A 17,079-nucleotide genomic window follows, 5' to 3' on the forward strand; every position below is an offset into this window, starting at 1 on the left:
TTCATTGAGGATTGATACTTCTTTTGCAATTGAAGATTCTTTCAACGCCATAGAGTTACCAAATTCGGTTCTAAACATCGGGTATTTATCAACTCCTTTATCATCGTTCTCAATAAGCTTTGAAAATCCTACATGCGTACGATCTATGAAATTTGAGTGAGCGTACAAAAACAAAATATAGCGGCTGAAAGATTCATAGATTATTACATTCAAGTAGGAGATCGACCATGGAAGGGTATGAAGTAATAGGAGTTCCTTTCGAGTCATCGTCGAGTTTCGACGGCGAGACTGGACCGATTTACTCCCAACAATAATTTGATCCATCGTCAGAGCAAATACGCCATATAGACATTCCGACGATAATTTATCTTACTCAAGGCAACACCTGCTCTTTTTTTCTCAATTACGTTATTTTTCTGGGTTTTCCCCATTTTCAGAATACCAACAAAAACAAAAATGAAAAATATCATTAGTGATAAAAGGGATCAAACCGTGTAATTGTGTTATAGTTCGTCGGTCAGAGGGTCGATTTTGTCGCCGGAACAAACAAAAGATGGCGTTGCTTAGAATCGTGTGAGGGTTGTTGTTGTACTAGAGAAGAAGCTGTGAGGGAAGAAGAGGTGAAATGCTTTTAGGGTTCAGGTAGGAGAAAATAAAGGACAATATATTTAACATTTTGCGGTGTTTTTATAAAAACGCCATTATATCACATGTTTTTTGCGGCGTTTATACAAAAACCGCCACTATTGATTAACATTATTGTGGCGTTTCTCAAAAAACGATCCTAAAGTATTATTTATTGCGACGTTTATTTGAAAAATGCCACTTCAAAAACCCTATTATGACATTTTTGTTACAAACGCCGCTACAAAACAGTTTTGATGTAGTGTGAGAACGAAAAAGAGAAAAAATCTGCATGATCCTCTTCCAATCTTTTCTGGAGGTATAAATAATTCAGTCTTAGAATTGTAGGTGTCATATATATGATGGCAATGACTACTTGTAGGCTGACTTAAACAAGATTCTTATGAATATTGGAATAGGTTTGACTATGATAAATCGTGGGGTAAAGAGTCATTAGTGGTTTATCCCTTTTGGTTTGGACAAAGAGTCTATGTCAGTGAGATAACGCTCGTTAGCTGGGTTTTTTTTGTGAGAGAGATGGAAGCATAAAGGAGAACATGAGAGAGAAGAAAGAAAAGAAAGTCTGTAGGATCCTTTTGCAGTCTTTCCCCAGGCATAAATACTCTAATTATAGGACGGTTGATATTAGATCTATGATGGCGATGACTATCTATAAGTTGATTTAACACGATAATTACATTTATTGGAACATGTTTAACTCTAATAAATCACGTAAGAATATTAGAGGTGGTCTAATCATGAGACTATTGTCGTCTGAAAAGTATGAGATTTCATATGAATCATGGCATGAGATAATATTTCTAAGGACATCTTCGGAGGTATAATAATTTTTATAAACAAATTATCATTTTATGAGTGGTTCAAGCGTTGAGCCATTGTATAAGAGAGAAAGAACGCTAAAATATGTAGGGTGAGTGATGAGATTTAAATTCATGTTCCCATATAAGGACATTTTATGGATAAATGTAAATTATTTAAATTAGTAATTAAGAAATTATTTTCACTTAATTTTTAAAACAAAATAGGTATAAAACCATATAATCATCTATGTAAAAAAAATTAAAATAGTTAATATTAAGTGAATAATAAATGCCCATAAAATATCCTTTACATACGAGAAAGAATGAACGTAAAATTTCATATTAAGAATGACGAATATATAAATTTTAAGTAAAAAAATTTATAAAATTGTAAGAGGAACGATAACATATTTTTAATAAAAACTATATTATAAGAATTTTTCTCTAGGTCTATCCGTGATATGGGCGTTTAAATCTCATCACTCAAATTAAATCCATTTTAAAAAAAGGCAAAAACTTGAAAATGTTGGTAGTACGATCCAGCCCATCAACCTATCTACTTTATTATGAAACTCGTAGACCGGGTTCTATACTTCTATATCAAAATCCGACAACCCGACCCTTTTCCCACAAATATTACATTGCTCACTGTTGCAGTAAAACATAGAAGAAGCACAAGCAAATTTGAGAATTCCCTGTCTGAAGTAATCCGAAAAGAAAAGGGGGAAAATGGTGGTAACATGTTTCCAAACGAATCCAAACCCTTATTTTAAACCCTTCAATTCATTCCCTTCTCAAAACCAAAACTTTTTTCCCGTTAAATCTCTCCCCTTTCCCCCTAAAACCTTGGATTTTCCTAAACCCATAATCTCTTTACAAGTCAAAGCTAAACCGCATGCTCTTTCTGATGAGCGCCCACTGGATGATTCCCCCTCTGAATCTTCTTCTGAGAAAGAGGTAAAGCTTTGGGTCCCTTCCCCCCCCCCCTTCAATTTCATTCTTTTGGGAGAAAAAATGGGTTTAATTAGAACTTTATTCTCTTTACCCTTTTTCTTGTAAAACCCAGAAAAAAGGGTTGTATTTGAATTTAGTTTCTTGAGGTTTTATCTTCTTTTTCCTTGTAAAACCAGAGATGGACTTAGATTCATGTGTTTTCTTTGTTTTTGGTTTTGTTTTTTCTTGTTTATTTGAATAATGTAGAAGCTTGGAGTGGTAGTGATGCCATTGGAGAAGCCAAGGGTAGTACTGAAGTTCATATGGATGGAAAAAGATATAGGGATAGCCCTTGATCAAGTGATACCAGGGCATGGTTCTATCCCATTGAGTCCATATTACTTTTGGCCTAGGAAAGATGCTTGGGAAGAGCTCAAGGTTTTGCTTGAAAGCAAGCCATGGATATCTCACATGCACAGGGTCCACCTTCTCAATCAAGCAACCGACATTATCAATTTATGGCAGGCAAGTGGTGGTAATTTATCCTAAGTGTTTCAACTGACAAAGTTTTGTGCAATCTCTTTTAGTTCTAGCTGCAATTGCATTCCTAGCTTGCTAAATTGAGCTGAATCAAATATGGGTGACTGAATGTTCTTGTGATAGCCTTTTTTGTATGAATCAATGTTTGCTTAAAGATTCCTATTTACGTACATATATGAGTGTGTATGAAACCTCTTACTGTAAGAATGGATGTTCTTGTGATAGCTTTTTGTATGAATCAGTGTGTAAATTAGTGTATAAATGTTCTTTAATCAAACACCAATTCACACATAAAGCTTATCACAAGAACATTCATACTCGCAATTAGAGTTTCTTGCATACACTAATGAATGTATGAATGTTCTTTTAGATACTTTGTTTTGATTCTCTGAAGCATGTTCACAAAACTATCGTATCATTTCTTTCTTATGATCGATGATATACATTTTGCTTTAACCGTAAAATGTTAGTCTTCGTTCCGTAGCAAACTGGAATCAGCAACTCCAATTGGTCCATTAGCTAATGGCTCTTTAGCTTATCCATATCCTGCATTATAGATATAAATGTTGATTCACTGTGCATGCTAGTGCATCCATACAAGAATGAAATGGTCACCTGGTGCTATACATGCTTAAATTAGGGATGAGTATTCTATCAAGTTGAATCAAGTCAAAAAAATTTAATTTAATCAAGTTGAATCAAGTTGGTTGAATTGATAAATCCTATTCTATATTTCAAATTTTATTTGAATTTTTTTAGTCCAGTTGTTCGAGTTTTTGTTTAAATTTAATTGTAAATATTTATTATGTTATTGTATTAATTGATTCAAATTTAAACGTTTTTATAACCATATATGATGCATATATATATATAAGTTTTTCTTTATGCTTTTTCATATCCGATATACATATATAATGCAGAGTTTAAGATCCGACTCGAATTTGAAGATCAATCTAATAATTACTAAAATTTTTGAGTTATTCAAATCATATTTTATTACACAAATTTTATTTGAAATATTTTCGAGTCTAATTGAGTTTATTAAATTACAAGTTGAATCAAATCAAATTGATTTTTTTTAACCCGAATCAAATTTTGTTCACCTCTACGAAGTACAGTAACAGTGTCATGTTTTTTTCATGTTATTTGTATACAAGGCGCTCCATGCAATTTGTTGGAAGACAAGTTCAGAGATCTCAAAGAAGTGAGATCACCTAAACATATGGGGAGTGAACCCTGAATCATATTAACACTCAATGTTAAAGAACTAAAAGAGATTCATAAACGTCAAACTTTGATTTTTTTTTTCTTTATTAAGTAAAGAGGCATTACACTTTCAATATAAATGTCGAGATTCGAACTCACACAAGATGAGATAATATGAGTATCCTTGATTACTTGATCAATTAATGGATCTCTAACATTATCTTCCTTATTATTTAAAATAAAATACTTGTACTCAAATAAGTGAATTCTTTTGTATTCTCATGACCGAGCAATGAACTAATAAGTTCATCTAGTGATAGGTTCTCCAAGTTTTTATCTTCTTGTATAGTTGACACTTTAGCTTTTTAAGACTTTTGCAAGCTACGAATCATTTTTCTCACCGCCACTTTACTGGTGTATGTCTTTCCATATGACTTAAGCCCATTGATGATGATTGTAAATCGATCAGCATAGTATTGAAGTCTTCCTTGAGGGTGAGAATTCCAATATTAAACTTGTTAACTTAGCTCATTACCTTATGAGAGACCGCCAACTTGTCTCGTCTTCAATTAGAGTAAGATGATATTACTATATTCATCCATACTAGATTCACAAAGAGAATGTGTAAGTTTGGCATTCAATTGAACTTTCTGTCTATCTTCATCGTTTTATTCCTTTTTACTCTTTGGTATTAAGAGTTTTTCTTATACCATTTTAGGAATAGAGGCCATCTATGATGATGTACCAAGCTACAAGATCATTGGCTTGTATGAAGAGCATCATTTTAGTCTTTCAATAAGAGTAATTTTTCTCAGTAGAGTAAGGAGGCTTTTGAGTTAGATTGTGATTCTCCAAAAGTTGTTAAATTCGAATTATAAGTCATTCGTAGATAACGTTGATGATTGATTGAGATCACCTATGATATCTTGATTGTTAGATCATCTTTAAAGACATGTTCTGATATTGACTGTTAAAAATAATCAATCAAGTAAAACAATCAAAAGGGATGAATTAACCATTAAATGTTTTTGAAAGAAATAGCAAAAACAAGATAATAAACACAATAATTTATAATGATTTGAATTTCTTAACAAAGTCTACATTCATTATTGTATCTTTATAATGATTTGAATTTCTTAACAAAGTCTACGTTCATTATCTTATCTTTATATCACATAATTTTCTTAAAATTACTAATTTGATGAAGCCTTGAGTACAAGGTTTAACCTTACATATCCTACTCAAATTTTAAGATTCTCTCAAAAAAGAGAGAAAAAATATTCACTTGACTAGAATATTTGCAAATTAAGCACACACCCCAAATACTTGAACAAAAAGAATACAGTTAATACTAACAAGTATTTTACAAGAATATACAGATTTTAAGCTAAAATGCCTCTTAAATTTGATATTTGCTTTCTAAATTATCTCTATTACTTGTAGAAGCTTGACTCTTTTAATTATACTTTCTTATCGATTTTCAATCGTTAAAATTGTCGAGAAATTGAGTATGATTGTTGGACAAAAGTTTTTCTACATTAAAAGTTGTTTACAAGTATCGATACTCATTATTCAGATAATGAAGGGATAATATATGTATTGATTTAACACACTGAAAGTTGAATCAAAATTTTAAACACTTGAAACTAACTAAGAGGTATCGATACTCATAAATAAGTATTAATACTCTTTTGTTCATTATCGATACTTAATTAAAAATCTTTGAAAATTTACCCAAAGAGTATGAATAATGCTTGGATCAATATTGGTATTGTTCAAAAGTATCGATACTTAATAGCAAATATTAATTTTAAATTTGATGTTGTATTATTTAAATTTAAAAAGGGATAAGAATTTTTAAAATTCTTTGAAAAAAATCACTTACACGATATAAAAATCATGAAAATTGTGTTTGAATTATTATTGAGTCACTCTTTATAATCATGAAAATTTATAATAAAAAAATAGTTTTGTTTGTTTTACCAAAATCAAATGAATATTTTTTGATATAACGTATCCGATCTATTGACCGATTAATTCGGATTGAATATTGAAGAAGCGATGGTGACCCTCCCAACCCAATGAATAATTTTTAACGATATGAATTGATAATTTGAAGATATAATTAGAATATTTTAAAATTTATAATAAAATTTGAATCTAATGAAATTAAATCTTATTTTTCATATATACAACCTAAAATGCAATTTTTTTTATATTAATTTATTTTATCAATAATGTCTATCCCGAAATTTTATTTATACTTATCGTATATGAAAATTTTCTAATATTGGCATGTCTACATCTTCCCATCCTTTTTGACTGACTAATAAAAATTGGAATTGTTCCCGCCTTTACATGGAGAGAATATGAAAACGGATGTACAAAGCCCTTGAATCACTTAATATAGATTTTTTTGATCTTCTCTACTCACTTTCCGTCATCGGTGACATTTGTTAATCTTCTTAATTAAAGCTGTTCAAACCCCCTTTTTTCCGTTTAGATTTACCCATAAATTTTACACACCGACTTGCCTATAACCTTGACCCTGCCGACCCATTGCCACACTTAATTCTCATAAACTTTAAAGGAAAAAGAACAAATCCAAAGACGATTTCATTCAGATTCTTAAACACTGATTCTAACTCCCTTATGCATTGGATTTTGATTAGAAGTTCAAAAAATGATTGTTAGGTAATATTAGTTTAAAAAAAATTTAATATTTAATAATAAATATTTAAATATTTTTATAAATATCGTGCTCGAACCTCAAAACTATAAAAATAATAATCATTTACTTGAAAATGTTTGATGCACTTTTTTCTATAAAAAATTAATTTGCTGACATGTTTTCAAAGATAAAGAAATCCAACAAAGGAATTACATTAAAAGCTTGTCTGTGACGGATACCGTATATATAACAAGGTAAATTACATTATTTCTCATTGAATTATATTCTCTTTCCTATTTTATCTACTATAATTTTAATTTTTCTAATTTACTCACTGAAATTTCAATTTTGATCATTTTGAATTACTATTATTTTTATATGACATGAATTTTTTATTATTATTTAATATAAAATAAAAACATAAGGTGATCGGACATCACCGTTGACCGCCCTAGAAGGTGGTCGTTCGGTTCCAAATTCCATGGGTCGTTTGTCTCGACACCCTAAGTCTGAATTAGCCCTCCATTTTGCGGGAACTTGCTCTAAAGCCCATGAATTAGAGATTGAAAGTAAAAGCCGAACGTTTCAATTGAGATTCATCGATTTTGGGACATTTTATGGTGAAATAACCACAGTTCAGACATGAGGTGAGCGAACAAGACCCATGAAATGTGAGATCGAACGACCTCCATCTACAGTGGTCGACGGTGACGTTCGACCACATTCTGTTTTAATTTATATTTTCAATTATTTTAAATTAAATAATAAAAAAATGCCATCATACAAAAATAATAATAAATAATTCAAAGTGATCAAAACAAGAGCAATTTGAAAGTTAATATGTAAATTAGAAAATTAAAGTACGGTGAGTAAAGAAGAAAAATTATTTCAATGGGGAATGATGTATTTTACCTATATAACAAATGATTGTGTAAAGCATTTAATCGCGGTCGGAATATATATTTTTCATTCAAACCACTTTCACATATATATATATATTAATTAGATGATAAACATGCATAATGTGTTTGAATATTATAGTATAATTATTATATTTGTATAATTATAATAAATTTTAATTTTATGAACATATTTGATTCAGAAATTGTAATAATAGACGAAATCAAAATTAAAATTTGAGAGAGTCAACTGTAAATAATAATAAAATAAAAGTTATATTCTAATTATTAGACTATTAAAATAAAACTTAAACATTGGGAGGTTAGAGTCTAAATTGACTAATACTTAAACAAGAAAATATAGGTCATGTTTAATTTATTTAATTCCAAATTTATATATACTTAATAAATATTTAAATCTGAAAACAAATGAATCGAAAAATATTTTTTTCAGTTTTAAAACGAAAAGATATCAACAAATTATTGGCCCCAAAAAAATTGGGGACAAGACCCCTCCAACACTGTATATAGCTCTGCCGTATTAAAGCAAGTGCTATAAGTCGTATAATATAAATCGAAGGGATGTTGAGGATTACAAAGGAACCACGACTCTATAACAAGTAAGGATTGGAATCTTAATCATGGTAATAATTTTTATAAGTTTTAATCATAATTAATTTTTATTATTGAAAGAAATTTTGAAACAATACAAGATCACTTTATGCCTCTTGTAAGGTTGTAGATATTAACACAATCAAAACTGAGATATTTGATGTCATTATTCGAAAATTTGGTGGTGTGAGACATGTTCTAAATTTGAGAAGAAATTTGATTTCGTTAGGAACTTTAAATGTAAAAGGGTACAACTAATTTAATAAAGGTGAAGCTATAAAAATTTAGAAGGATAGAAAAATGATGTCAAATTTTACATTATGCGGGTTCAACAATTTTTGACGAATAAGTTGCTATTTCTTTCTTTCTGTGACATTATTATTAAAAATGTCTTAACTAAATCAAGCAAAAGAGGATTGTGTGTTGAAAAAGAAAACCGTTAGCATAACATTTTTAAAAGATAGAAAAAATTCAATTTTATGGGTATAATGAATCGAAGAAGAAAAAAAATTAAATTTGTTACGAAGATCACTAACACCAAAAATATAATTGTTTTTTTTTCTTTTTACAATAGTCTACTATTGGAAACAAACGTAGAAAAGAAATTAGACATCTGTAGAGATTTAACTAGCATGATACGTCATTATTGGATATTGAAGGTTGATTCTATTCTGTTTAAAATAATTAAATAAAATATCGTTGAGAATCGAGATCGTGATTTATATGATGTTGCTCTTGAAAATACTTTGTATTCCCAGAATGAGCATAGTTTAAATTTGGTTATTGTTCGATATTGACTAATACCCTTAAGGAAGTTTTGTAAGAGATGGATACTAATATTACTAAGGTAGAGAACATGTTCTTCATCTAGGTTAAAAATCAGTCTTTTTGTTGAGTTGGAATTTTTCTTCGAATTTGATTTTTTTTTGGTCTTGAATTCCTTATATTTTTAGAATTTATGTTAAGATAAAAATTGTTGGAGTAAGACTGTAATTTTATTATGCTAATTTCATTTGAATACGGGTAAGACTATAATTTTACTATTAGATCTAGATTAAAAGTAGGAAATCTAGTCAGAATAAATTTTTTTGGTAAATTTCCTTTACAATCAGTATTTATCTTTATAAATAGATATTAAAAATTAAGGTTAAAAGTAAAGTCGAGCTATGCAAAATCGCAATCCTCTTGTATTCTTTTTATCGTTTGCATTAGTGAAAATTTTGTTCCTTTACCTATAATTTTTTTTGAAAAATACTTTTCACATAAAATTTTAGTGTTCTCTTTTATTTATTTGATTATTATAATAATTATTATCTTATATTAAAAATAAAAAAGATAAAACACCAAATACAATTTATTACTTTTCCATACGAGGGTCCAACATTGGCATTATTGCCCGCCATGGTACAATCCTATGACCAATTCAAGCAACTTGAATTTAATATATATATATATATATATATATATATATATAATATTTATTTTTACAAGTTACACGTCTATGATAGATGTAAATTACTGCTATACACACAACAAATAAAATCTGCAACTCAAACCTAGATATAAGTTAAATGACGAACACCTTTAATTTTTAGTATTGATGATATATATACTCTTAGAACTTAAAATCTTAAAAAAATCAATATTATTTTTAATCATTGAAATCATTTAATAATTTTATCGTTAATATCTCTTAAATAAAAATAAATAATTAAAAATTTTAAATATAACAGCACATAATTAGTTACTATATAAATTTATATACAGAAGATATCTTAAATATTAATCCTTAATAAAACCTACCTTTTCCCCTTTGTCAGTGCTTAAACCACATGCCATCTGTGCAACTCCAAATCCAATTCATTGGTTCGGAAAAGCCCAATATATATTATTTTTCTTATTTCCTCCCTCAAATAAATAAATAATACCGGGGTTTGTGTGTACTATAAATTGCCATCATACCTTAATGATCATTAAACCCATCAAATAATATTTTTCCTTATCATTCCTTTCACTTACACTCTCTCCCGTTTTCACACTAACTATATAATTTTGGTTATATAACTTGCAATTCTTGATTTGCAGAGATCACTACCATGGCAGCTATGGTGGTGTGCTTAACGACCCTTTCCGTTCTTTTCATTTCTTTAGTGTTCAAACTTGTGTTGGATACTCTCCAATGTTATTTTTTGATCCCCAGACGCATCAAGAACATCATGGAGAAACAAGGAGTTGGTGGCCCCAAACCCTGGGGATTAACCGGAAACATAACCGAGATGTTCAATCTAACCTCACGGTCCACTGTAAACGACATGAACTCCGTCCACCACGACATCGTCGGCCGCCTTCTGCCGCATTATGTCAAGTGGTCTAACTCATATGGTAGTGGCTTTTATGATTTGTAATGAAATCTTACCATATATGGTGACAGTTCATGATTCCTTTTCTTTCTGGGGGAAAAAAAGAAGCTGATGTTTGTGTTTGTTTCCAGGGAAAAGATTTATTTACTGGCATGGAATAGAGCCAAGGATGTGTTTGACGGAGACTGAATTGATCAAAGAACTGATGACAAAGCACCACCTTGTGACAGGCAAATCATGGCTGCAACAGCAAGGCTCAAAGCATTTTACAGGGAGAGGCTTGTTAATGGCCAACGGCCAAGATTGGTACCACCAAAGGCATATTGCTGCTCCAGCATTAATGGGAAATAAGCTTAAGGTAATCTTATATAGCTTTTACCTTCATTTTATCTTCGGACTATTCCATCCCCGTCGACCGGAACCAGACCCCGACGCTTGTTTCTTCCTTTACAGACCACAAAAAAGATATTGCTCCAGGGGTATCTTATATTTTCTAACGTTTTGAAATTGGAATTCAACAGAGTTATTCAACACACATGGTGGAATGCACTAAACGAATGCTACAATCACTGGAAAATGCAGTGAAATCGGGCCAAAAAGAGTTCGAAATCGACGAGCACATGGGTAGACTCACTGCTGATATAATCTCAAGAACCGAATTCGATACCAGTTACGAGAAAGGCAAGCAAATATTCCATCTTTTAACTTCTCTGCAACACCTTTGTGCTCAAGCCAGCAGGCACCTTTGCTTTCCAGGAAGCCGGTGAGTACCTTTTTCAAGTCATATTGGGTATGTTAGTTGGACTCCATATGTGAATGTTAAATGAGTATTAACATATGTAATGGATAAACATTAGACATAAATATCGAACACGAATACTAAAAAAAAACGAAACCGAAGAACCGGACCGGTGATTCTTTGCAGGTAAAATAGTGACAAATGTGTGAAATCCTTAAAAACTTTTTGCAGGTTTTATCCAACCAAATATAACAGAGAAATAAAGTCTTTGAAGATGGAGGTTGATAGATTACTAATGGAGATCATACAAAGCCGAAAAGATTGTTTCGAGATCGGTCGAAGCAGTTCATATGGGAATGATCTATTAGGTAATCTGCTTAATGAGATGGAGAAGAAGAGATCCGGTGGAAACGAATTTAAGCTAAATTTACAGATGATAATGGATGAATGCAAGACTTTCTTCTTTGCCGGCCATGAAACAACGGCTCTTTTACTCACTTGGACTGTCATGTTATTGGCCACTAATCCTCATTGGCAACAAAAGGTTCGAGCTGAGGTCAAACTGGTCTGCAATGGTGGAGTCCCCTCTGTTGATCAACTCTCCAAACTAACTCTGGTAAGCAATGTTTGACCCCATTTTTCGTTTTACTTCAACTTTCATGTTTAATTTTTTTTTCTTGAATGATCTGAGTGATTATAAGATCGTATATGTATAGAATTTTCATTAATCATTAACAACGCACACATACCTTGCAAACTACTAGAACATCAATCCTTCAAGAGAACAACTTCTTTTTCTATATAAAATAACACATATTTATGTGTTAAAAATGTGTCTAACCCTCAATTGTTTTTCTTTTATTTTCTTCTAATGGGGTTTTCCCCTTTTCTTTAATGAAAAAGACTATTCCATCACTAGCAATATTTTTGGTCAAAAGTCGTTTTGAACCTTTTTTTTATATTTTTTTTGGAAATTTTTAAAAAACTTATCATTGTATGTACATAATATTTTTGAATCAATAATATAAATTTATATATTAACTCACCCATTTAGTTAGAATATTATAAAACAAACCAAAGCATGCACATTGGAATATAAATTCATATAACTCTTTGAGTGGTCTCAGTGTTAAGAAAAATTTATTTTTTTAGTGACTCTGAACAACATAATTTATACGTGTGTGTGAGTTTAGATATAAGTCTTTTAAAAAATATATATATATAACCAAGGAATATTATAGCAATTTGCTAGTCTCCACCAGGACCCTTGCAACTTGTACACTCAACATGGTTTTTATTGCCATAAAGAAAAGCTAAAAAAAAAACCTTCCCAATATTATTAAACTTTTTAGCTTTTAGCTGCTTCGCTGGCCAAATTATAATTATTAGAATTATTTATCAGGGCTTTAAAAAAAATAAAGAAAACGGAATATTCAAGTTAAATATTTGGTTCTTTTTTGATTTCGCAGCTGCATATGGTTATAAATGAATCATTGAGACTATATCCACCAGCAACAGTGCTGCCTCGAATGGCTTTCGAAGACATAACGTTAGGCGATCTGTTCATCCCCAAGGGACTGTCCATATGGATACCGGTCTTGGCCATCCATCACAGTGAAGAACTATGGGGAAAAGATGCGAACGAATTCAATCCGGAGAGATTTAATTCGAGACCCTTTGCAGCCGGTCGACATTTCATACCATTCGCCGCCGGCCCTCGTAATTGTATCGGCCAATCTTTTGCGATGATGGAAGCGAAGATCATCTTAGCAATGTTGATTTCTCGGTTTAGTTTCACGATTTCGAAAAGTTATCGACACGCTCCGGTCGTCATCATGACTATAAAGCCTAAGTATGGAGTTCAAGTGAATTTGAAGCCCTTGGAGGATCCTTGAAAATGAAAGACGGATGATTTTGAAGTGGAAATCCTTTGGATTTGAGGAGACGTCTAGGCGCTGACTATATATATATATATATATTCATACATTATCAATGAATCAAATGTTGCCATATCTTTATTGTTTTTTAATTTTTTTTAATGAAGCAACATTATTCGATTCATTAATACTATATGAATTTATATATAATCAACACATCAAATATAAGTTTTTAATATTGATTATTCTAATTTTGGAGACTTCTTCTTTTCCTTTTTGAGGTTTTGTTTTTAGATATACACTTTCAAGAAAGTGGAGAGGGTGAAAACAAATCCAACTTTGAACTTCAATTCCTTTTTGTGTTTAAAGCTAAATAATTAAATGGTAATTAGTGCTTAAGAATATTATAATTCTAGTTAATGATTCTCTGTAAAATCTGATCTGGACTAGTCGACCAATAGATCAGTCAATAGTTAAGATATTAATGATTATTTCAAAAAGATGGCATTTGCCCATAGTCACCATCTTTTTTTTTATAATCTGACTCGTTTTTTATAATCTGGAGTCAGGCTCATATTTAAGCATGGGCAAGAGGGGCACTTGCCCAAGGTCCCCTCTTGCCCGAGACCTAAAATTGTAAAATTCATATATATAAAAATAATAAATTATTTGTTTAGTCACCCATCTATTATTTTATTTTTGTTTTGGTTATTCAATTATTTTTTTAAATTATACTTAATGTTACATTTTAATTTTGTTGGTTATCCATCATTAAAAAATTAAGAACGATATTGATATGATATTTTTAAATTATTTTTTGCTTTTCATTAAAATTATATTTATTATTATTATTATTCTATTAGGGGTGCACCTTGAGCAACTGTTCATGCCCCTCAGGCTCCTAATTTTTTATAATATTGTTTATTTTATAATTTAATCTTTTAATTTTCTTTAATTTTAGTTTTTTATCCTTATAATTGAGGTCTCTGATTTTTGTAATCCTACTTTTTATCTTGATAATGGAGGCCCTTAATTTTTTTTTTTCAATCTCATTTTTTTACATTTATAATTGATGATCCTAAATTTTTCAATTCTACCTTGTACCTTTATAATTAAGCTCTTTCTTTTTTCAATCCCATTTTTTACTCATATAATTTATGACCCTAATTTTTTTCAATCTCACTTTTTACCTTTAAAATTGATGCCCCTAATTTTTTAATACCACTTTTTACCTTTATAATTGGGGTCATTAATTTTTTTCAATCATACTTTTTACTTTTATAGTTTAAGCCCCTAATTTAATCCATTTTATACGATTTATTAACGTAATATTAAATTAATTATTCAAAGTATTATAATATACTTTCATTTTATAAGGATATATCTTTTAGTTTCGCTTAGGGTCCCGAAAATGTTTGAGATAGCTATGTATTTATTAGATAGTTTATTAAATGTACTAAAAAATAATTTACAAACAAATTTATTTATTTTTTCTTGCTCTTACAATTTAATTTTTTCGATACTTATTATTGGAGGCCTAATTTTTATATTCATCCCAGGCCACTAAAATCTTAGAAACGAGCATGTCTGGAGTAAGTACAAGATAATATATATTCAAAAATAACTATAACCACCCTCTATATATTCTTATAAATATCTTATTTATGCCATGCAACAATTATAAGATTTTAGTAACATATTTTTTTCTTCTTTCTTATCCTTATTAGTTGATTTAAAAGTGAAGTCCTAGCTGTACTGAATTCATTTACCAAAATAAAATATTATAAACTTCAATATTGGTATAGTAAACAATAAAAAGTAAATATTATGAAAACAATTTAGTAAATTGTATTTTTTTCAAGTAATATTCTATAGTGTTAAATCAAATAGTAAAATCCATATTTAGGGTTTGTGATTGTATCTATAGACAACGTCAGCTCTAAGGTTTGAACCTACTCCAAGTGAACTTACAACATATAGAAATTGTTTGAGTCTTTAGAGATCAGATGCAATTGTTGAAGATGAAGAGGATGATCCACTCACATATGAAAATGATATACATGTTAATTTCAAGATTTGGAAGAAATCTATGCATACTGAAATGGATTCACTAAAATTTAATTCAATTTGAGAATTTCTAGACTTGATAAAACCCATAGGGTGTAAATCGGTCTACAAAAGAACAAGATATGTAAAAGGAAAACTTGAAACCTATAAGGCTAGACTTAGTACTAAAGGTTACATGTAAATATAAGTTACCGATAAACCTTATTGTTTGTAACAATGCTCAATTCAATCCATATCCTCTCTGTTACGACTACTTTCAATTATGAGATCTTACAAATGGATGTCAATACAACATTCTTGAATGATTCTCTAGAAGAAAATATTTACATTATACATGTAACACCTCAAATTCGAGTCAAGAGTTTCGGTTTGACCCAAGTAGGCTATGAATGAGCATATTAGGATATCTTGAGGAATTGGGTCAACTTTGGGCTTGTTTGGGTTAGGATTGGGTCCAAATAGCCACAAAAAGGATATTTTTGAACGGATGCCAAAGAAGAAAATACCAAGGAAGCAATTAACTCATTGTTTGAAAATATGGTTGAATCTCATTAATTGGGATGAAATCAACGACAGGAGAAAATGGTGAAAGCTAAATGCCTTTTCTCATTTTCTTCACCCCTTTATTATTCTCTATCTCATTCATCTCTTCTCTTTCTCTTACAAGACCATTGAAGATGAAATCTTTATTGCTCCATATTTCTAGTTCGATTTTGTAAAGGTATGATGCTTATTCAACACCTCTAGAGCTTTCATTCAAGCTCTATATCTTCAGGTTTAGCCATGGGGGCCATAGTAAGGATTTTAGAGAGGTTTTGGGTTTATGGATCTATGATGATTCTAATCCATTTTTAGAGTTTGGAAATCATCATTATACCTCTTTTAAGTTCTTAGATGAGTTAGTAACTCATTCCTTGTTTTGTGATTAGTGAAAAAGTTGGGAGAAAGTTTTAAAGGCAATGACAATGAGAAGCTTGTGCTTGGGTGAGCTTGAGGTATTTTCTTGCAGCTTAGGATCAAGGTAACACGCCTCTAACTCTTCTATAATGCTTGTAGATCAGTATGTGTAGCTTGGTTATTTGCATGAGTTCATGAGGCATTACGTCTGCATTTGTGTTCATGGAAGGGATAGGGTGTTTTTTATGTTATTCATGCATAGAAATGGCCTATTATGATCCTCTTGATCTTACATAAGCTTTAAATAACATTTAGGAGACTTGAGAGCGCTTTGGAAATGTGTGTGAGTGACTTATTCGTGAAATAAAAATATAGTATTTTGGGTTTGGGGTATCAATACTGGAAGAACAGTTTCGATACTAATTGTCATATAGGCCAAAATTAGGGATTTTGGTCAGGTAGTATCGATAATCTGTTAATATGTTATCAATATTGTTCATCGGGTAACAATATCGAAGGCATGGTATCGATACCAAGGGTTGGTTTCAGATTTCAAAATGCAAAATTAGTATCGATACTCTAGGTAGTATCGATACCACTAAAGGGAAGTATCAACACTAGTATCAATATTGAGGTGAATTTCTAAACATCAAATGTAAATTTGGTATTGATACTTAATAGAGTATTGATACCTTAAGAGGATAGTACAAATACTCTGCATAGGGATATCAATACTAGAGGATTTTTTAAACATCGAGAGCAAAAATGGTATCGGTACCCAGGGTAAGTATTGATACTTAAGGATCGATATTGATACTATAGGATCGAGTATC

At 30.5% G+C, this 17,079-nt stretch overlaps 2 protein-coding genes across 2 annotated transcripts; both read left to right on the forward strand.

The window, feature by feature from the left end:
- Positions 1–2,159: 2,159 nt before the first annotated feature.
- LOC120196414 (30S ribosomal protein 3-2, chloroplastic-like) lies at positions 2,160–3,084 on the forward strand. The gene is made up of 2 exons (XM_039198224.1): positions 2,160–2,402; positions 2,646–3,084. The coding sequence occupies exons 1-2, from the start codon at positions 2,175–2,177 to the stop codon at positions 2,925–2,927; spliced, it is 510 nt and encodes a 169-aa protein (XP_039054155.1). The 5' UTR covers positions 2,160–2,174; the 3' UTR covers positions 2,928–3,084.
- Positions 3,085–10,282: 7,198 nt separating this feature from the next.
- Positions 10,283–13,374, forward strand: LOC120196744 (cytokinin hydroxylase-like). The gene is made up of 5 exons (XM_039198474.1): positions 10,283–10,688; positions 10,798–11,024; positions 11,188–11,429; positions 11,637–12,021; positions 12,875–13,374. The coding sequence occupies exons 1-5, from the start codon at positions 10,403–10,405 to the stop codon at positions 13,298–13,300; spliced, it is 1,566 nt and encodes a 521-aa protein (XP_039054405.1). The 5' UTR covers positions 10,283–10,402; the 3' UTR covers positions 13,301–13,374.
- The last annotated feature ends 3,705 nt before the right edge of the window (positions 13,375–17,079 follow it).

Source organism: Hibiscus syriacus, unplaced genomic scaffold, assembly GCF_006381635.1.
Source record: "Hibiscus syriacus cultivar Baekdansim isolate YM2019G1 unplaced genomic scaffold, ASM638163v2 tig00117034_pilon, whole genome shotgun sequence".
NCBI lineage: Eukaryota > Viridiplantae > Streptophyta > Magnoliopsida > Malvales > Malvaceae > Hibiscus > Hibiscus syriacus.

Excerpts from the sequence above, each read along its gene's own strand:
- LOC120196414 (XM_039198224.1), top strand. The coding sequence starts at position 2,175 with ATGGTGGTAACATGTTTCCAAACGAATCCAAACCCTTATTTTAAACCC. Across the intron at positions 2,403-2,645 it reads AATCTTCTTCTGAGAAAGAG|AAGCTTGGAGTGGTAGTGAT; the intron begins GTAAAGCTTTGG and ends TGAATAATGTAG.
- LOC120196744 (XM_039198474.1), top strand. The coding sequence starts at position 10,403 with ATGGCAGCTATGGTGGTGTGCTTAACGACCCTTTCCGTTCTTTTCATT. Across the intron at positions 11,025-11,187 it reads TAATGGGAAATAAGCTTAAG|AGTTATTCAACACACATGGT; the intron begins GTAATCTTATAT and ends GGAATTCAACAG. Across the intron at positions 12,022-12,874 it reads AACTCTCCAAACTAACTCTG|CTGCATATGGTTATAAATGA; the intron begins GTAAGCAATGTT and ends TTGATTTCGCAG.